Source organism: Pleurodeles waltl, chromosome 6 (genome assembly GCF_031143425.1).
Source record: "Pleurodeles waltl isolate 20211129_DDA chromosome 6, aPleWal1.hap1.20221129, whole genome shotgun sequence".
Classification (NCBI taxonomy): domain Eukaryota; kingdom Metazoa; phylum Chordata; class Amphibia; order Caudata; family Salamandridae; genus Pleurodeles; species Pleurodeles waltl.
This window is the reverse complement of record NC_090445.1, coordinates 427,467,259-427,489,282: the sequence shown is the minus strand read 5'-3', so window position 1 is coordinate 427,489,282 and position 22,024 is coordinate 427,467,259. Positions and strand designations below refer to the sequence as shown.

The window sequence follows — 22,024 nt, the reverse complement described above, 5'->3', positions numbered from 1 at the left end:
GAGAGCGGAAAAAGAAGAATTACATGTAATTTTGGAATCACCTGTTGAGAGAAAGGAATAAACTGACGAAAGCTAACATGAATTGGTATTACTGATATATGCAAGGACATACATTTTCAGCTAGAAGCATAACATTTCAGAGTTCTACATGAGATCCCCAACAGGAAGCTTAAAAGCTACTGGTAGCTTGCTAGCACCCTTGAGGTAGCCTTCAAAAGTGAGCTCAGCTCAATATATCATTCAGAGGGTTTATGCACTGTAAAGTACATCGTACTACTCATCTCAAGACCCTTATGTTGGAAGCAGTCAAGCCAATGGAAGGTCATTGTGCTGAGATACAAACACAAATTGTGTTTGCTTACGGAACCAGGAATGTGACCATGTATTTCAACAAGGAAATTAAGCAGGTTATAGGCTCCACTGTGTTAGTCACGTTATATGTGTGACCAGAGGGCCAGGAAAGAACAGTGTCAGCACTAGCTAGGGCAGAGCCACCTTAGTGTGGGCCAGCTGGAGCCAGAGGGAAAGTGTATGAGGTGGGTGCATGATCAACCTGAAGTTGAGGGGAACAAGGGATGGGTCCAGAGCTGAGATCCATTTCAAAGCCTCACTGGCATGCATCTTTGTATACGCATTCATATGTGCACTTTTATGAGTGTGCCTCTCAGCGTGTGTGTGGCATTTTGTTTTTCCCTGATAAACAGTGTTACTCCCTGGAAGCTATGCCTGATGTCAAGGAACACCAAAGTATGTATTGCCTTCTGTCATACTGGGTTAATCTCTGGCACAATTGTGTCCATTCCTGGCATAGTAGTAGCCCTGGTAAAATAATGGTCATCCTGGGCAGATTTGGGGCTTTCTTTGTTTAGTTGTCAGACTTGTAGGAATCACTGACATTGTGATGGCATGGTTGACCTAATTTTGTCCACCTGACCTAATGGTGGCCATCCGTGACCTAATAATGGCCATGGGTGATGCTTGTGAGAATCCGGGCCATTATAGTGTGCAGCCTTGGCACAGTGATGCCTCTGACATAACAGCGAGCATAATTGGCACATAATAGGCATCCTTGGCATTACTGTAATCATTCAGGGCATGTGTTTGTAAAGCCTAGATAGTTAAAGCAGATTCTGTCCATGTGAAGCTGTTGTACATGTGGGTACTTCATGAAAATGAGAAGCTGATATTTGGGGATTGCGTGTTTACTAAACATCAAATCAAGTATTTTGAAGGCAAATATTATGCTTCTTTCAGAAAAGAAATTTGGAAACGAGTATGTTTGCCCAAATTGGAAGAGGTATTTGACTGAAAAAATGTTTATTTTCATAAACTGATTTGCTGATAAAGACAAACTGGTTGCATTTCCAAAGCACATTTAAAGCTGATAGGTGGTAAGCTGGGCTGGGAAGGCCTATTGGTGTGGTTACGTCTTTTGTGCCAGAGGGCGCGTACTGCTTTAGGTGTTTTTTCATTAGTTAGCTGGAGGCATTGCTTATTGAGAAATCTTTTCCTGGCATTTCTGGGGGTAACCCCGCCTGAACTGTTTGCATGGTGTTAGTGTATTGTTAGCAGATGCGGTCAACATTTTCCAGTTAGTAGCTCGGGATCAGTTTCTTTGAGATGAAGTCGCTCTCAATGTAGCAGAGGTGGGAGATCCATGGTCTACCCTCAAGTAAAACGTTGTTTTCTAAAGTCTGGGGAAGAATAACTTGAGCACCATCTAGTGACATAAATTAAGAAGACTGATCTTATAAGTGTGATGATTCCTAAAATGAGCCATACAAAAAATAGCAACCATTTTCCAGGATGTAGGATTACGATCAATAGTCATGTTCTAAGGCTGTTTTATGCTCACACCCACACACATGCTCAGCTTTAAACATGCTTACTAACCCTCTCGTGCTCTGTCCCACGCACAGTGTCACGCTCTCCCACGCACTCTCTTTCTCTGTATTTATCTCTCTCTCCTTCTCTGTCGCTTAGACTCGTTTTCTGTTCTTAGCCCCCACTCTCTTGCTGACTGTCATGCTAGTTCTGTCTCGCTTTCTCTGTCTCTTTCCTCCTCTCTATCTTCCTACTCGATCTCTTCTGCCCCCACCCCCGCTCCTCTTTCTTTCTCCTCCCCTCTGCGAATAGTTGCAGATGTCAGCAGGGCAACAGTAGAACACGTATGCCGGCACAGCAGAAGTAAAGCAGGCTCTGTATTGCTTTGTGTAAGACACGGCATATCAGATGCTCCCCATAAACAAATTACAAAGAGCAGATGGCTCGGATCGTTTTTGGCCTGAGGACTCTAGTCTAGAGGACCTCGGGCCGAGCCAGACCAGGCATCTGGCTCAAACCAGAACTGAGCCTTTAGAGGCGCTCCATCTCCATGCAAAACAGAGCAATCAGACATATATTCTGGCACTTGCACCGTTAATCAGGAAAGACGGCCTTTAGCAGCGGGTATGTGGTGAAGAACTTCGGATAGTGGATAAACACAATTCATATCCACCCACCAGCAGCCCAGACATCCGGTGTCATGCTTTGCTATGACTGAGAATATAGGTCCCATTCCAGGTATTATCCTGTGCGCATCTCTGTATTTTGATCTGTGATTGGCAGGTGGTCACTGCGTTGGTTCAATGGGGCCCCTTGTTAAAACATAGTGGGGCTGCCTGTGTACTCATGCACTTTGATGGTGTGTGCAAGGATGCTCTGTGGATGGCAGTCCTGGCTTTAAATGTGCTCATAGCTTCCTTCCTGGAGCCTCTGGAGCGTTTTAAAGTTGATTTTTAGGTGGCTTTCAAGAGGTCTAGATTTGTCCAATTTAGAACCATCCTTGCTGCCTCATTTTCCAGACATTGGAAGCTGTTTTGTGTATGCCCGTCTAGATCACATTGGACTAGAGCAGGTGGCTCATCATTTTATAGGCACCACTCCATGCTTTGTTTGAAGGAGCGGCAGAACCTTGCACAGTACGCCTGGGAGTTGATTGACATTCATTTGGACAGTTGAAGTCAGAGGTCTAAATCAAAACTTTCTCCTGCTTTTCTCAATGATTTGGAGGTTGGAGTTGGAGCTGTTACCGGGGCTTGTAGGCACACGAACAACAACACTGCACTACTTTATGTTCCATGTAATTGTAGAAATTGACCTCTGGCCCACTAAGACATGGAGCGCTTTACCTCAACCAGCAATAGAAGCATTTTAACCCTCTGTGATGCCCACTGGTTTCTGGTTCATTTTCCAAATGGAGGTGGATCTGAGAGGCCGACAGCCTACATTGAGAATTATAGGTGATGTTATTTAAATTTCATAGGGCACAAATAGAGGTAGACCATATCACTAGCATGATTTAAAGCAATAATCCATGTTCATTGCTCATCCACATCACTGGAGGTGATGTTTCAACCTGTTTCTCTGTGTCTAAGCTTTTTCAATATGCTGCCTCGTCGTCTGGACTTTTTCAAGCCTTGTGGTCACTTTAGAGCTATCACTCCCACAAACCAAAGACAGCTTCTGCCCCAATACTATTTGCTGTGTCAAAGTAGTTCATGTATGAGATTCAAGCTTAGTTTTAGCTCACGAGGTACTGGAAAGTCTATGTAAAGAGCAGCATGTCCCAATGATGTAAGTGGTGACACTTTGCACATGCAAGTCATTCTATTCGGTGATGCCTCTATTACTTACCGGTAATTGCATTATTCCTAGTCCTTCTTCCTCACCTTCCTTCAGGACAAATGAGACAAGGAAGACCCATTTGTTCTGAGGAAAGGTGTGGGAGAATGTGGAGGTAACGTTATATTCCATAGTGCACTATTCTATAGCACCACACCTAATGTTTGGCAGTATAGGCCCATGTAGATAGAGCACTGCTCCCCACAGCAAGGTCACCCAAAGCATTGTTCAGCCAACTCTAGGGTCAGTAAACAACTGCAACTAAGGGTGTAAAATGGGGAAATCAACCACGCAACTAAGTAGTATTAAAAATGCATATAATAGAGGCACGCAATGTCAGTTTGGGTGACTTTAACTAAATTAGTGCCCAGTAACGAATTCTAAGATTGTCCCAGCCAATCACAGCGCGTTGGATGCTGGCATCTGTGTTCAAGGTTTCATGGCAAGGGTATAAAACAGATTGCCATCAGGTTCCTTGCCTTTAAAATGTCTCACGGCATACAACAAATATGACTATTTACACATATCCACTTACCCCCACCCAGTAGTCAGTTCATTTTCCTTGCTCTGATTATGCAACTTCACCTCTGGGCCAGAATCTCAAGAGGCAATAAACTGCAGTAAATGGCTTCACCAGAAGACCCCGGCCACCATTAACACCCTTGACAAAGGGCAATAATGCCTAGTAAGTTAACTGAATGAAAAGTTTGATAAACCCTGCCCTATAGCTCAGTCCCCACTGCTGCCAGAGAGCTGTAGCATCACTAAATTGTACAGCTATCTATTGCATTTGTGTCCTAATCATATTCTCTTTTAATCTCTTCTATCTGCAGGACTGGTTCTGCTGCTGTTCCTGAATTGCAGTGAGTATACTTGCTATATGATATGATATGTTATAGTGACTGATAGAAAAGTTATCTTTCACTTTTTCATAGTCCATCTGTTTCAGAGAGCCAAGCACTGTTGAAATGAAATGTCATTCTCCATTCAGTGGGGTGCCACAGCTCCAACCGGGGCTACTGGGCCTCAGCAGTGTGGGTTGGTGTCATTTGCGTCCTCTATTTCAGGGTCCATCCTACAATGCTTTATACATCTGGGCCACCCAGCACTTAACTCTCAGTTGTAGCAATGGCAAACAGCCACAGGCTTCTCAAGGAGGTAGTCTGGGGGTGTTCAAGCTCAGGATTCAATATTCCCCTAGCAGAGCAATGACAGATTGTCCAACACACTGCTTCTCTTTCTTAAAGAAAATGCTTTAATGCACACAAAAAACTCAATACTACACAATGCAGGTCATATATAGAGATGCTTTACTAGAGCAGGGCCACTGTACTTGGGGCTGGTAATCCCTGCATCCCACTTCGCTCACTCTCTCCCAGGTTTAAGTTCTGTCTTGAGAAGGCAACAGGCACAGACACAACTACCCCCTTTATTAAGTGTTTTGTGCTCAGTAACTTTTACAAATCCCAGTTTTCCTTATCTCACCACTGCTGAATTTTGTCTGCTCTTCAGCCATGGCAGGAACTGCTTGCCACTGGATGACCAAGCAGCCTATATTTTATGTATTACGGTGCCCGATGGGAATTTTTGGTCATATTTGTTTTGTGTAAGATTTGTATACAGTATAATTAGATTTTGTGTATTAGTTTTTTAGGTGAACAGGCGATCTGTTGGCACTATGATTGAATTGATTTAATTGTAATAAAGAAATTACGTTTCAGTGGAAAATTGAGGTTTTCGCTTAGATATTTGGTATATATTTATCCCTGTTGGATATTTTGATTTCTGTATTGTTATTGTCCCTAATCCAGTGGGGTTATAGGGACCTCCCTTCCGTCTGTTTTGTATGGCAGGAACCAGCAGCATGCATCTGGCTCACTCTCCTTCTTCTGGGAGGGGACACGCTGGCTGTGAATGCTCCAACACTCAGATCCAGTCCATGGAAGGCAGTGTGGAGGCCGCCACCCAGAGTTTGTGCAGGCTTCCAAGCACCTGCATTATTGCACGTCTCAGTCTGGTTCCAAGCCCTCTTCTGGGTTTTGGGTGAGTTGGGATGGTGAGTTGCGAGGTCAAGGGTCACGAGACCACTATGAAGCACATTTCTTCCAGCAGCAAAACTCTGCCACAGCTCAATTTACTTGGTTGGTGGCACAGTCCGTTCAGATGCAATGCAAAGTCACACTAGCACAGTTGGCTTTGACACAGCTTCATAATATTGCAGTGGCACAGTCTGCTCAAATACAACTTCACAATGTTGCCACAGTGCCATCAGGAGAGACTGTACTCAGATCCCCGGAGCACACAGATCTCCTGTACCTTCCTGGGTAGACAGGCCCTCAAGCTCCAAGGTCAGCTGCTTTGGCTCACCCTGGCCAATCATACTCCTGGGTGGTTGACACTTTCCTTCCTTCTCTTAGTAGGCAGGTTGGTCTCCATGTGTTTTGCTTCAGGGGTACAGCTTCTCCCCCAGCTCAGACACCATGTGATGTCCCCTCAGTTTTCTGAAGTTGGCTGCCAGGCAGACACCAGCCCAGGATACAATGCAGTCCTCTGAGTACTTTGTGGGGCAGTCTCTTTCTTGGTCAAAGGGAACTTGGAACTGTAACAACAAGTGGGCCAGTGGCTCTCTCTTTCATACAGCAAAAGCTGATATGGATGACATGGATGTGGATTCTCTGCACTTTCAGAACCAGTTTGGGGTGATATTACTTTCAAATGTCCTCTCCAAGCTGTTCTTCAGACACAGGCTTTTTGCAGAATGATGCTCTTCACAGAAGGATTGGCTTCAGCCTGAAGTACCCACAATAGAGGCGCAACAAAGTGTGAGATTTCTGCACCTGCCTATCAGCAGCCACACTGAACGGTGACCAGGAAAGACACAAAAGGCTGACCTCAACAAAAGGCACCTTTACATGCTGAATAGAAACTGCGGTCCTACCGTCACCCACACCATCTACCAACTGGCAGTACTCAGCAAGACTAATCAGAAGAAGATGTCAGCAAAAACATTTAAATGAATTTCTAAACTGAGCCCTTTCTCCCCTTTCATTGCTTCAGTGTCCAGATCTCCTCCTTCCAGCTTCAGGAATGTCAGCAGTGCACTTCCACTCTCTGGGAAACCAACCTCACCTCCATCCGAGCACATGAATGGGCATGTGGCCCCCCCCCTTGTTGTTCTGATTCATTCTGACACACAATGTGTATATACCACACACATAACCAGAGACACATATAACATACACTTGGTCTGTTACTGCTAGGGTTTTGGTTAGCAGATAGAAGTGGATCTTTAGAAGGGATGATCAGTAGATCTCTACTCCAGTGACACTTATTAAAAGGTCTGGTCACAACTGATTCGCAAAACATGGCCTGCTGCCACCACCACTCTACATGCTAAACCCATGACAGGTAGGTACACCTCTGATAGTTAAACGAGAACTGTCTTGGTGTACCCTTCCTGGTTACAAGACAGGTCCAGGACCTCAATCATGTCAAGGGACAGACCTAGACCTTCACACACACACATGAGGGTGAGACCAAAACCAAAAACTAGCATTCCAGATACTTGCAGTTGGGTATTCAGGACTAGGGAGACATCCCTGTCCCAACAGGAGGGTTGAATGCAACTAAAACATAACCAAATAGCTGGTTTTAGGCAATTGCTTTAAATTAGCACAAGTTGGCTCATGCTTAAGGGCCAACAATAGGCTATTCTTTGAATGACTGCACTGCACATGGAAATCTCTCTTGGCTATAGGAGCCAGCCTAAATAAGCACGATTCCCAAAAGGCTTGTTCTCAGAGGTGAGAAAAACGACTCAAGACATATTCACATTTCATTGCATTGGTATCTTGGATACACACTTGAAGACATGGTACCACAGTTTCAACCTGATGCGCTTCAGTACAGGCAGATGGTCATGATCCTTCCAGTAGCAGGACATAGGGCCACTACCATTTAACATAAGCCTATAGTAGTAATCAAGCAATGAAGCCAGATGGAACCCACACCTGCCCTCTGGTCTAAAGGTCCCATCGGGAGAGTCCTCAGGTAGTGTTAATGGAACTATATATTTAGAAGGTGGGTTTACAAATAATTGCTTCGCCAACTACACACTCAACATTTATACTTTGTCATTCTTTGTCAGTGTTCACCATGTAGCATCTATTGTGTTCTGACCAAACAAACTTGGTTACAGAGAAAACCAAGTTGGTGTCATTGAACACATGTTGAGATCATCGGGTATTGGTCCAGAAAGCCATTATCCTGAAATGGATCACTGTGTCATTTCCTCTAAGAATGGCATTCTAAAGAACCAGCTAAGACAGTGTGATCAGGGGTGTGAAACAGGTGGTACATAGGACTGGAGACAGAGAAGACCTCTGTGGCATCCACATTTGTGTTTCAGATGAGGAACACTGTTTTCACACCACCACTGCATAGTATTAGCCCGAAAGGGTTGGAACCATAATCCTGTCCCTCAGACATTCATGGCAAATGCTACAGAAAGGTCCAGAAGTACAAGCATGCACAAACACCCCATCAACTAAGGTCAGTATACCATCCCACACTGGAAACAACACTGATTGTGTCCCAGGCATGGGTCAAAACACAGACTTGAGGGAGTAGTAACCCACACACTTCCACAGGGCCTGCATGCGTAGAACCACGACTCTCTCCAGTAGATTAGCCAGTAGAGAAAGAATGGTAATGAGATGATAATATGAAGGATATTTTTTGTGTTAAAGACAGAACTCACCCAAGGGCAAAGATCAGGTCTATAGTGCAAGTCTGCTGCCTCCTTGACCCATCAGTCTCTTACTACAGTATTCTAACTTGGTGAGTGAAATGCCATAAGTAAGACAAAATCCACTGTCTTCAAACAACCAAAATTTAACGATCCCCCGCATTCAGAATAAATTCTCAAACAGGTTCAGTGATCAAAGACTACACTTCAGAAGAGGTGGTGGCATAGACAAATTCTGAAAGCAGAACTAGACCACATCCATCATCAATGTGACGGATGAGTTGTGTAAAACGAGATACACTTCCTCATGTGCTGGCCCACATTTGAGGAAAGATGAAACTACAAATTTGAGGAATCCTCCCACAGGATCATTGATTTCATAAATTTGAAGGATGAGCACTTGAATCACATGTGTCGAGAAAATCCCAGAACTGGTTTAAAAGGCAACAAAGTAGCTTTCGTAACCATAAGTTACATGCACAAAGACACCACCTTAAAAAATAAAAAAGAAAGCGCATTTCGTTGTAAGTCATCCTTAACAATGGACTTACAATTAATCAGGCCAGAAATCCACTTACTGATATGAGAGTTAGAGTGTCACCAATAGGACTGGACTCCCAGTAATTGCAGTACAGGCATTTAAACAAGCTACTTATAACATGAAGAGTATTGACAAAGCCAATAGGTTTGGGTTTTATATATTTCATGTACACAGATGCATACTGGCAAACTAAGAACATAAACACAAACCAACAAACCTACAGGCACCTATTTTCATAAAGTGCAACAAGGATTCTGTCACCTTTGTATCCTGCCCCGACAGCCATACCTAATCACTATATGACCCCTGTTGCAGATGATGGGCATCAGGGGCCGTACTATATATGGCACACTTTACCTGTTTGCTTTATGGCGCACCTTTCAAAAATTGCGCCAAGTGCAAACAAGGACAGGATGCCATATAAGAAAGAATGAGCTACCCCTAGGGCAGCTGCAAACTCGCGCTTCCCACGGGGCAGTGCATTGAAGTGAAATATGAAACGGCTGCTTTAAAGCCAATCTGTGTTTAACAGTGCAGGCTGCATGCATCTGCACTTTTAGGAGGAGAGAGCAAACCCCTTGCAGAAGGTGCAGGGAGTGACTGCAGGGAGATGTATGGGGGTTCATAGGAACCCCTTTTTGCCCTCCAGAGGGCTGACCTTTAGAGGCACACTGGAAGTGTGCCACCTTTTTGTGGCACACTTCCAGTGCGCCTCATAAGGGCATGTTTCTCTCTATACCCGTATCAATAATATGGCGTGGGCGTAGAGGCAAAGTGATTTCCTAATTTACATGGGTCATACCCCCATGTAAATGAGGGAACATCTTCTAAACGATAGCGTTGGAGCTACCTCTGCACCATCGCTATCAGTATTACAGAAGGGATGCACAAGCTTCTGCAGCACCTTCTTTAATACCATTGTGCCCCAGGGGCACACAAAGTGGGCACACATGTCCATTGCGCCCCAGAGTACAATGTATAACACAGACCCTGGGGTGTGTGGGATGATGTCTACCAGGGAAAATTACTTTCTTCAGTGGGACATAGGGTTATGTGCACTGGGAAAACAGACTGTTCTACGTTCAACTAGCATGGGCTTTCTTTCTGTATTAGAGGATAGGTCCAAATAGAATCCGCTTACATAGTCCAGACAGAATTTTAGCGAGGCAGCTACTGCCATTATCTACAATGGTAATATCAGATTGGGCAAGACAATTTTTGAATCCATCATCTCTGAGCTTTGTTGTCAAACCGAGAAATTATGGGCAAAGGATCATTCAGAGTTCTTCTAATTGGTTTGCTGGAGGTTCCTGGATGGGTTGAGAACTCAACATATAATTCGTAAACATTTATGACGCTCCTGAAATGATCCTCATGTCTGTGTTAATAGATTCCAGCTGGACATTTTCGTACATTCAGTTTTCATTTGCCTACTGGCAGGAATTGAAAACTTGCACCCAATATACCTTTTTCCTATCATTAGGAGCTGGGAATTAGCAGCATAGCTTTCAAAATACAACCAAAGTGGAACAGTGGTTGGAGTAAAATAATAAAATATGAGTGAAAAATGGCCCAACCCCGGCAGTGCCACACATATTCGGTCTGACAGAAAGGAGGTATTCTATATTGATCAGTGCAAGGTCTTCATGTCTGCTTCACTTACCCATTAGAGAATGATGGTCTGGTTGACATTGGGGTCCAGATATACTAATACTGTGCACTGGGTTTTAGTTTCTTTTGTAATGCAAACCTCACACAAAATGTAATTTTGAGACTTACAATCCGACGCAAATCAGGATTTGCATTGGATGGTTTCCCAAAGTAACAAAATATTGCGCTATGCGCTGCCTTGCATTACTTTGCATCAATGGGGCATTCCATGAGTGGTGCAATGGTGTTCCCATGCAACAACACTTGGGTTTTGAACCAAATCCCTACCAAAAAACATCTGTAGACAGTAATTTGCACCAAAATCTTATGCCTCCTTGAGGCTGGGGTAACTAAGAGAAATATTTTAATTTCTCCTCGCTTTTCCTACTTTGCAGTGCTCTGTACTGTACAGCACACATATAAAGCAGGAAAAATGTTAAGGGATGATTTTTCCAAGGTGAGTGTCCCCTTCCAGAATGCACACACCTTTGCGCTATGGCACAAGGGTCTGTATTTTGGCACATGGCAGCCTAAAGTGCACCGGTGCAGGGAGAGGGGAAGACAGCACCATATCTTAGTAGATATTGAGCTGTTCTGCTCGCTCCCTTTCATGCAATGCTGCTTTGTGTTGGCAATCAATATGAGAGTAGAGGCCTACACAACCACTCCCTACCTCTGCACTATCAGCTTCTCTGAAAACCCTTTGAGCAGTAATTCTTTGTCTGGAATAGTATTTGGAAAAAACATTCACTAAGACCTGGACATTTCCACCTATGTTCCGGTGCGGTGTGTTTGAAGCCACAGGACATAAATGTGAAATAACCATCAAGGAACAGAGGAGAAACATACAGGCAATGGTGTCCGTCTAGGGGCCAGGCTCACCCTGCAGCAGCCCCTCTTTGGATGTAGTTCGATGGTGGTTCAGCTCATGTGTGCAAGGGACTGAGTGACTGTGATGGCATGTCCAGCCCTGAGATACCTTTTTCTGTTATTCACTTGGCTTTTGTATAGTGCTCTGCTGCCATCTGTGTGGGCTCGTAGCACCCACTGACTTGCCAGTTGCGTCAGTGAAATATTCTAATGACCCTCATGTACACCTGATCACCACCAGATACATATCATTGTGATAATCCCCTTGCACTGTAGGGGAACATGGTCCAGTACAAAGAATGCGCTTATACAGGTGTGATTGTTTTATTAGTAAAATGATTTAATTAAAGTGGCTGCAAAACATGGAGACAGTGGGATTAAAAAATGCCTGTATTATGATATTTCCTGGGAGGAATATTAAGAACAATTAAATATAATTTGATTTTAGGATCTAGACTGGATATGAGGCATGCTTTCTGCTCTCAAGCTCTAAACTGTTTCATGCAATATTTAAAGATTTATAACAGAAATGTGTGTTTGAGTATTGCAAGAGCTAACCATGTGTGCAGGTGCAATTACACATTCATTAAATATCTGCTTTACTGCACAGTGGTACTGATGGTACAGTGTAGCACAAGTATTCCAGCATTGCTAAGATGTGCTGCACTATCCCTCTAACAGTGGGATCTGCATTACGGGCAGCATGTTAGGAAGGGGGAGCCATAGAAGTCAGAGGGCCACCCACAATATTCAATAGGTGGGCCGACACAAAAACTATTCCATCTAATCATATGAGTCCCACAAGCTCACCTCAGTGTCCGTTGCCCTCTAACCCCCAGCTCCCTGCCAATTTATCATCAATTGGCGGGGCAGCACCCATGACAAAGGGCAGTCACAATCTAGCATCAACTCATGCAAGTCTGGCCCCACAAGTACTGTGCAGGGTGCAATGGCAGGGGTCAACCCAATGACGGACTGGGTGGGTGTGGGGACAACCAGCACAGAGTCTGGCGGAGTAAGGAGCCCATTGGGTTGTTTTGAGGTCTAGAGCCTCACAAGGGGCAGCACCCAGATGGTAACACCAGAATTTCAATATATGAGAGCATAAATGGGACAGCCATCTATGGTGGCAAAATCCACTGGGCTAGCAAGCCTAATACCCATTTGTAGAAAGGAGTTCTTCAACATTTTCTCACTCCTGAAGATGCAATTATAGGGTTTGGACCTGCTTAACAATGACAAAAAGAGGAAGATAGAAAGGAAGGGGTAGACAAAGGAATATTGAGAATTGGCTGGGCGCATTTAGGGTGTTGACCTGCATGATAGGTGAGAAGTTCCCACAGTACACAGCAGGCCTATGGCTATATTAATACTGAATACACATGGCGCAGAGAATGTATAGGGAAGATCCATGGTTTCCATATGACCAGGGTTTCAGGATGGAAAGCAGAAGTGGCCCAGATTAGATTGGGATCACGAGGATGCTTCGGGCTACATGCACAAAATGGTGACAGTAATGAAGGGGTTACCAAGACAGAGCACCCATTTAGAACCCAATACAAAGGCAGGCTAAAGAGTTTTCTATCTTACATCAAGCAGACCAAGCAGAAGACCCCATGAGAGCAAAAGGGGCAACGCTAAACAAAGGGAAATGCTGGAAATCTGAGAAGAGGAACTGCCCCTGGGGCATATGCATGGTAATTCAGGCACACTTGCAGTGCATGTGGGAATGGCTCCTAGCCACAGAATGCAAAAAAGACAAGGAGGTTTGGAGAAGAAAAACAAAACAGGAAGTGAAAAGAGAGACATCACCATGAGATAGGCCACAAAGGACGATGACACTCCTATAAACCCTAGTGAAGCACCATATTTTCCCTAGCTAAGACACTGTAGAAAAGACCAGGCTCAGACATTACCTTAATGGTTACCACAGGAGGAAAGAGGCCAATGTTATCATGGCAGGCCTCGAGGAAAGATTTAGGATACGATACAGCACCCACAAGGAAACATGGAGTACAGGAACCTCAAGTCGCCCATTGAACATCCATAAGTGGTCATGCAGAAAACTGAGAAAGAACAACACATGGGCAGGATAGCAGATACATTTATGAACCCCCCCCTCTCCCTACCTTCATAGTATCTCCTCTGGGGTGATACCTAAAAAGAAACCAGGGCAATTCAGGCTTAATCATCATTTATCACACACAGAAAGCGACTCTGTGAGTAACTGACTAATCCCAGATAAATGTGAAGTCTTTTACAGCTCATTTGATGAGGAGGTTGGTCTAGTGTGAGCATCCACTAAAGGAGCATTGATGGCCAAGGCACATATCAAGTTAGCATTTAGACCACTTCCCATTCACCCAGACAGCTTCAGCCTATTAGGGTTCAAATTTGAAAGCAAAATACTTTTTGGACAAATGCCTGCTAATAGGCTGCTTCATATCATGTACCTACTTTGCACCATAGCAGGACTCTGTGAGCACTTTTAATCCTTTTCTATTAATAATACATTATTTTAGCTGCCAATTGAATTTCCCTACTGTGTGTTTTTAACTGTTATTGTTGTTTTTCCCCAGTTTTTATAAGGTTATATGTTTTTACCTTCTTTCTTTTGCCGGGGCTACTTTTTTAGAAAGGATAATTTTTTCCTGGAATCAATTTTTATTGGGGGTACATTCATGTTGTTGGGGGCATAGTTTTTGCTTGACTGGAGCATCGGAGCCCATGTTCAGTGGCTACCGGTATCTCCGTCTTTTTAGCTTTTTACTTCCTGATTGGGACTTGCTAGACTGCCATTTTGGTTAGCGTCTAGTTGTTCTGTCCTCTGAGCCTCGATTGGCTTCCCCGGTGTACTTAATGCCGGACGGACGCCAGCCGCGCAGCACCCGCGCGCAGTTGGCGCGCCGCTGGGGCGCCGAAGGCAAGCCCGTCTGCGCCCGTCCGCGCCCCGAAGTGCCCAGAGCCCAGAGATGCTGCTCTTTCTACTATAAATAGGTTAGTTTATTCTTCCTCGCAGCTCCAGGCACTGAGAAGTACAGGGTTTTGTCCATCCCTTTTAGGTACCTCTGGGCCCCACGCCTTTCCTTTTTGTTCTGGCTGTTCTTGGCCTCACATGGTCTCCTTACCCTCTGGCACCCCTTCTCCCCAAATGAGCAAAATGCTGTTGCTTAACTGTCGCTCTCTGCCAGCTCACTCCTTACACATTTATACTCTTTTAGAAGACCTTTCTCCTGATGCCCTGTTTCTTACTGAAACTTGGCTGGGTGATGACTCTGTAGTGGACATCTACAACTCTTTACCCTCTACTTACTCTATGGCACACGTGGATCGACCCCTTGGAAGAGGTGGCAGTATAGCCATTATTTATAAAAACACCTTTAGGTGCGTCACATCCTCCTTCGACATTCCAGACTGTGAAAGTTTAACTTTCCCTCTTTATCTGTCCCACACTTTTACTTTCTCTGGAATGCTTCTCTATCGGCCTCCTGGACCTGGTACTCGCTTTTTAGACACTTTACCTGAGGTTGTAGCCAGTCTCATTTGTAAATCCTCTAATTTTACTATCCTTGGGGATTTCAATATCCATCTTGATAATGAAGACTGTCCTCAAGCTAAATCACTATTAGCTTCTCTCACTGCGCTTGACTTAACTCAACATGTAATTGGATCCACTCACATCAAAGGCCATACTTTAGACCTTATATTCAGCAATTTCCCTGATCTTACTGCCCTGCCTCCTTTGCCTCTAACTTGGACAGATCACTCCCTTCTATCTTTTTCTTTCCCCTATAATGTCATGCGAGATCTGCAATCTAGCTCTTTAACCTCCGGGCGCATCTGGTCAAAGCTGGTTTCCAGTGAGTGGCGCGCTGCTCTCCAAGCCTCCCTTAGGTTCAATAGCTTTCCTGCCTCTGCCTCTCCAGAGTCGTTTGATGAGTGGATTTCCTCCTCTTTGGATGGTATTCTGCCTATTAAATCAAGAGTCAATAAGCTATCCCATAAGGCTAAACCCTGGTTTTCTCCTTTCTTATTAGAATTGAGAAAGAAATGTAAAAAATTAGAAAGAATCTGGAGAAAGAATTACAGCCCCTCCGACAGAGAAGTTTAGAGGCAATCCATCAGACTCTATCACCAAAATATCAAAGCCGCCCAGTCCACCTACTATGGCACTAAAATAGAAAACTCTTCCTGCTCACAGAAGGAAATTTTTCAGATCTTTAAAGAACTCACCATAACCCCTATGCCAGCCCCTCCCACAGAGGCCTCCATTGAATATAGTAACCGTTTGGCATCTTATTTCCATGATAAAGTCATCAAGATATATTCTGGGTTCTCTTCCTCTCTTCCCCAGGAGTCATTAGAAGATCAAGCTATGGACCCCACCTTTTCTGGAATTTCACTAACTGCTTTTGCACCTCTTACGGATGCTGTAACAGCCAACCTCTTCCTCAAAATTAAATTGGGCTCTCCCCTTGATCCCACTCCCCCAGCCATTCTCTCGCGGGTTTCAGATACTGTTGTTCCTCCTCTCACAAAAATACTGAATCACTCCTTATCTTCAGGTTCTCTCCCTTCATCTTTGAAGCACGCCATTATTAAGCCTCTTCTAAAAAAGCCTAAGCTGGATCCTTCTTTATTGGAGAATTATGGACCTATTGCTCTTCTTCCCATCTCAGTAAAAATCCTGGAGAAACATGTCAACTATCAATTAACCAGTTACCTGGAGAGCCACAAACTCCTCCACCCTACTCAAATGGGCTTTAGAGCTCATCATAGCACGGAGTCAGCTCTCCTTACAGTAACGGAGTCAGCCCGTCAACTTTTGGATCAAGGGGCTTACGTGGCCGTCATTTTACTTGATCTTAGCGCAGCTTTTGATACGGTGGACCATAATCTTCTCTGCTGCAGGCTCTCTGAATTAGGGATAGGAGGTTTAGCTCTGTCTTGGTTCTCTGCCTTCCTTAAAGGAAGATCCTTTCAAGTTTTGGATCGAGCCTTTTTCTCTGAGATTTTTCCATTGACTTGTGGAGTCCCTCAGGGCTCCTCCCTGAGTCCGACTCTTTTCAATGTTTATCTATCCCCACTGGCTAAAGTGATTGTTCCTTATAATTTTTCCTTGGTCACCTATGCCTACAATAACCAGCTTGTGGTATCACTATCTAGTTCTGGGGATTCATCCGCGGCCAATCTTTCTTGCTGTATGAAGGATATTGGAGACTGGATGATTCAATCTAAGCTTAAATTTAATGATGGAAAATCAGAAGTTATTGTGTTGGGTAATGGTTCCCCAGCCTCCCCCCTCTCATCGCAGTCAGAGGTTTTTAGCAACCTCCCTCCCACCAAGGCTCAGGTAAAAAGCCTTGGTTTTTGGTTGGATTCTCGCTTGACTATGGATTTTCAAGCTAAAAAAGTCTCTTCTACTTGTTTTGGTATCTTAAGAGTCCTTAGGAAGGTTTTTAACCTTCTACCCTCCACGGCTAGAAGAATCCTTGTTCAAACTCTGATTCTTTCCCGCCTTGACTACGGGAACTCTCTGTTTCTCAGTTCCCCGGCCTATGTGATAAAGAAGTTGCAGACAGTACAGAATGCAGCAGCCAGGCTTCTTACTGATCTTCCCAGACATCTGTCTGCAAAGCCGGCTCTTTCAATACTCCACAGGCTCCATATCAAGCAGCGCACCCACTTTAAAGCCCCGTGCATTGTTCACAGGGCCCTCCATGATAAGGGTCCGATGTTCTTTAGAAAACGGATCCTTATCTATGCCCCCTCCCGAAGTCTGAGATCTTCCTCCTTCCGACATGTTAATATCTTTTGGTTCAAGAGAGCTTGGGGAGCCAATTCCTTCTCCACCAAGGCCGCCCGCCTTTGGAATGCTCTTCCCTCTGAGCTCCGTCATGAACCCTCAGAGCAGCTTTTTAGGAAGAAACTCAAAACCTATCCTTTTTTGTAGCTAATTTTCTGGATCTTCCTTGTCTCTGGCAGTAGTCATGTTATGTTAGCGCTGGGATGCCTTAGGGTAACTATGCGCTTTATAAGTCCATAAACTAAACCAAACTAAACTTTAAAATGTTCAGCACCTTCCTAGAATGCATCCACAAAAAGGAGCATGCTGAAGGCAGAGTGCAACACTATCAAAATGATTTCTTGTTGGTGGGGGAGGTAGGGAAAGAGAAATGTAGCAGCCTCCTAAATGCATTCATGAAGTCAGCAGACACACTGGGAGTCCCATGAGGGGAGGAGAAGACCTAGGGTCCCACAACAAAACTAGTTCTCTTGGGAATAGAGATAGAATCTGAAGCTGATGTATGCAGGCTACTGGAAGAAAACATTAGGGCCCTACAAACCAGTTTGAGACACCCGAGGGAGAAGGAGAAGGCAACATGGGCAGAAATTCAAGAGGTATTGGGCAAATTAAACTTTGCAGCAAGGGTCATTCGAGCAGGCAGGATATTTGCAAGGCAGCTGGCAGGCCTGACCAGAGGTCTATGGAAAAAACACTACCATATGAGGTTGGGGAAAAAGGGTGCAGCAGGACATGCTAGATTGGGTGAAGTTTCTGTAGAGGGTCAATGGGTCAGTGGTGTGGAGACACCCATGGGTGACATCACAACAGTTAGACCTATTCACAGATGTGGTGGGTAGTGAAAGTTTCAGGCATATACTGGGCAAGGACTGGTGCAGAAAGGCGTGGTCTGCCAGTTAGAGAGCAGATGGGCTCACGAACAAAAAAAAACATTACCATGCTCGAATGTTTCCCAATCGTGGCAGCGGTGTACATGTGGCGTGAGAAACTCAGAAACAAGAAAATAATGTTGTGGTCAGACAACCAAACAGTTGTACAGCTGGTAAAAGGGGACTCCACCAGGTGTCCTTGGGTCATGCCCTTCATGAAAAACCTAGAGAAGGCCCAGTTGAGGTCCAGTGTTGATTTGAGGGTGAGACACATTTAAGGAATGACTAACTCAAGAGCTGATGCCCTCTTTTGTTTCCGATGGGAAAGATTTACAGAGCAGTCACCGGAGGCACAACAGCAGATGGCAGATGTCCCTGTACCACAATGGAATGTGGACTTTGGTACCCAAAACAGGGATCATGTATCGCAAAAGCCTGGAGATATTCAAGAAAGTTGCTTTGTTACAGGGCCTCATGTACATGAAGGAAGTACAGGCCGAAGTGGTGCATTTTATCAAATGGGCCTTCAAAGGGGGAAAGACTAGGGGCCAGAAGTATGAAAGCATTTTGCATTCGCAAACGGTGCGAATGCCCGTTTGCGAATGCAAAATGCCATTTCAGAATGTATGAAATACATTCTGAACGCAATTTTAAGGAATCGCTAAAATAGCAATTCCTTAAAATTACAAATTGCAACTCTCTAAATTAGAAATCGCAAATAAGGATTCCTTATTTGCGATTCCTTAGCACATGTATGAAGCAATTCCTAAATGCGATATGGGCATTTAGGAATCGCTAATTACCACCAAGTTGAACTTGGTGGTAATCATGTGCAAAATTTAAAAATGCATTTTAAATGCATTTTTAAATTGTACATGTAAAGCACACATGCCCTTTTGGCATGTGTGCACCATACATGTCCCAAAAAAAAACATTTGGGGTGCAGCAGAGGGGGCCTTAGGCCCCCAGCACCCTGGGGTTTTGCATTTCCAAAATTGCGATTTCTGGTTCAGAAATCGCAATTTTGGAAATGCAAAAAAATTGCAGAGGCCCATAGGTGCGAATGGGGCCGGTATCGCAATTTGCGATTCGGTAATAGCATTTGCGATTTTTAAGAAATCGCTATTACCAATTCTCAAATGTGATACATGGCACTTTGCGAGTCGCCAATAGCGATTTCTAAAATATCGCTCTTTCCGAATCGCAAAAGGCCTTGATGATACATCTGGCCCTTGATCATGGACACAGGCGCAGTAGGCAGTTGTAGCTCATCTTTGCAAGATTAGACAAGGCATGGACCCCGCAAAAAGTTACTATATGAAGTGACACTGAAAGACTGGGAGCACATGAGGGCGCAAAAAAAGGCAACAGGATGCCAGTTGACTTTGAATGACTCACATCGGTGGTAGATGCCTTTGAGATGATATGCAGCAACTACCACGAGACAATCCTCTTCAGAGCAGGCTTTTCTCTTACGTGTTTGGTGCACTGAGGGTAGAAAAGGTGCTGCCCTGTATGCCTCACCAAGGATTTTATTGAAAGGAGGCTGGAGGCAGTTTGCTATTCCTGGTTTTCCAGGGCAGATGATTCCTCAGTAGGTTCCTATTCACCGAGGGCATGCGCCAACGAAGCAGGCAGGCAGGCCTCCCTCATCACACTTCGAGACCCATTCCATCAGAATAGGGGTGGCAACAAATAGCAGGGCCGCTAGGTTTGGAGGAGTCAAGTATCAAGCAGATAGGTAGATGGGATTCAAAGGCAAGTCCTATTACAGAATGGGGATCAAAGGGATTGAACGAGCAGACAACGAAAAAACATCCATTCTCTTGACAGGTAATGTGCGCAACTGGACAAGAACAGTTTGCTTTGTGGGGCACTCTTTCATGACGAGGACGCAAAGATGTGTAGCAAATGGTCGGGAGTGGCAGCACCTACACAACACAGCACTGACATGGATGGGTATACCGGGCATCAAGTGGGCACAGCTAGCAGGGGCCTCAGAAAGGCTACAGGATGAGGTCCGCTGGCCAGGCAAATTGCTCACATAACTTGGGGGAAACATCCTGACCATGTTAAGCAGAGGACTGCTGAGTGACGTCATCAAGAAGGGCCTCACCACAGCATTGAGAACACTGAGGGAGGCAATAACAATGTGGTCTGCAATCATCTGATACCAATGGAGGAGGACAGCATCGCACAGCGCAGTGGAGAGGTCCAGGAGAAAACATAATATTGAGGTGAGTAAATTTTGCGGGAGCCTGAGTTTTAACTTTGTAAGTCAGGGGCTCATCAGTTTGAAGGTGTTATATTTTTATGTGGGGATGGTGTCCACTCTTTAGGATTCAGCAGGCAAATGTTCATGGATAACATGACTGGTGCACTGGACCTGGCGGGTTGCAATTGAAGGATACCACGACAGGGGGAGCCGCAAAGGGACAACAACTCCTTTTGTGGTGAGGAAGTCCACGGAGCAAACTCAAGAACCCGGGGTCCCAAGCGACCTAAAACGGGAAGGAAAGGAACTCCATAGGGCTCTGAGATGCCAATGGGCAAGGGCAGTGGGAGAGATTTGGGTGGGGGGTACCCAACAGGGCAGACATAGCACTTGCAGCCCAAATAGCTTAAGGGCCAGTGTTAGACTTTTCATCCTTGGCGTGGTCTCCCTTAACTTTTTGCCTCTGTTCCCCAGGTTGTTGATGTGTGCTGTACTCTGATTTTGCTGTTTTTGTTACTCTGGACACTTTACCACTGCTAACCAGTGCTAAAGTGCAAGTGCTCCTTTACAAAATGTGTAGGTGATTGGTTTATCCATGATTGGCATATTTGATTTACTAGTAAGTCCCTAGTAAAGTGCACTAGAGGTGCCAGGGCCTGTAAATCAAATGCTATTAGTGGGCCTGCAGCACTGGTTGTGCCACCCACATGAGTAGCTCTGTAATCATGACTCAGACCTGCCATTGCAGTGTCTGTGTGTGCAGTTTTACCTGTAAATTCGACTTGGCAAGTGTACCCACTTGCCAGGCCTAAACCTTCCCTTTCCTCACATGTCAGACACCCCTAAGGTAGGCCCTAGGTAGCCCCAGGGGCAGGGTGCAGTGTATGGTTAAGGTAGGACATATAGTAATGTGTTTTATATGTCCTGACAGTGAAATATTGCTAAATTCGTTTTTTTCACTGTTGCAAGGCCTGTCCCTCTCATAGGTTAACATGGGGGCTACCTTTAAATCTGATTAAAGTGTAGATTCCCTTTGGGAGCGGATGGACATGTGGAGTTTGGGGTCTCTGAGCTCACAATTTAAAAATACATCTTTTAGTAAAGTTGATTTTAAGATTGTACGCTTGAAAATGCCACTTTTAGAAAGTGAGCATTTTCTTGCTTATACCATTTCTGTGACTCTGCCTGTTTGTGGATTCCCTGTCTGGGTCAGTTTGACAGTTGGGCTGGTTGCACCTCACAGTAGACAGTGACACAAAGGGAGCTGGGGTGTAGCCTGCATATCCTGATGAGCCATCTGTTCTAGGAGGGAGGGGAGGAGTGGTCACTCGCACCTGAAAGGGCTGTGCCTGTCCTCACACAATGCAGTCTCCAACCCCCTGGTGAGTGTCTGGGGCCTGGCCTGGGCAAGGCAGGATTTCACATCCCAAAGAGACTTTACTTTGAAGTAGGCCTACTTCAAAGGAGAAAATGGGTATAAGAAGGGCACCCAAAACCACAGACTTTAGAAACACTTCTGGAACCAAGAGGAACCTCTGCCTGGAGAAGATCTGAATAGCTGAGGAAGAAGAGCTGCCCTGCCCGTGACTGTGCTTTGTGGAGCTATCCTGCAGTTGCTGCTTCTGCCAGAGTAAGAGGGCAAAGACTGGACTTTGTGTGCCTT

The 22,024-nt window shown here is 44.9% G+C and overlaps 1 protein-coding gene across 2 annotated transcripts in view; it reads left to right on the top strand.

Moving 5' to 3' along the window:
• LOC138299837 (chitotriosidase-1-like) overlaps positions 1-22,024 on the top strand; it is a 353,309-nt gene that overhangs the window by 291,656 nt on the left and 39,629 nt on the right. For both annotated transcript variants that reach the window (XM_069238436.1, XM_069238435.1), the window contains exon 2: positions 4,497-4,526. Coding sequence is in view for 1 of the 2 variants with exons in the window: in XM_069238435.1 (XP_069094536.1) it covers positions 4,497-4,526 (30 nt within the window). In the remaining variant the exon portion in view is untranslated. The remainder of the gene's footprint in view (positions 1-4,496; positions 4,527-22,024) is intronic.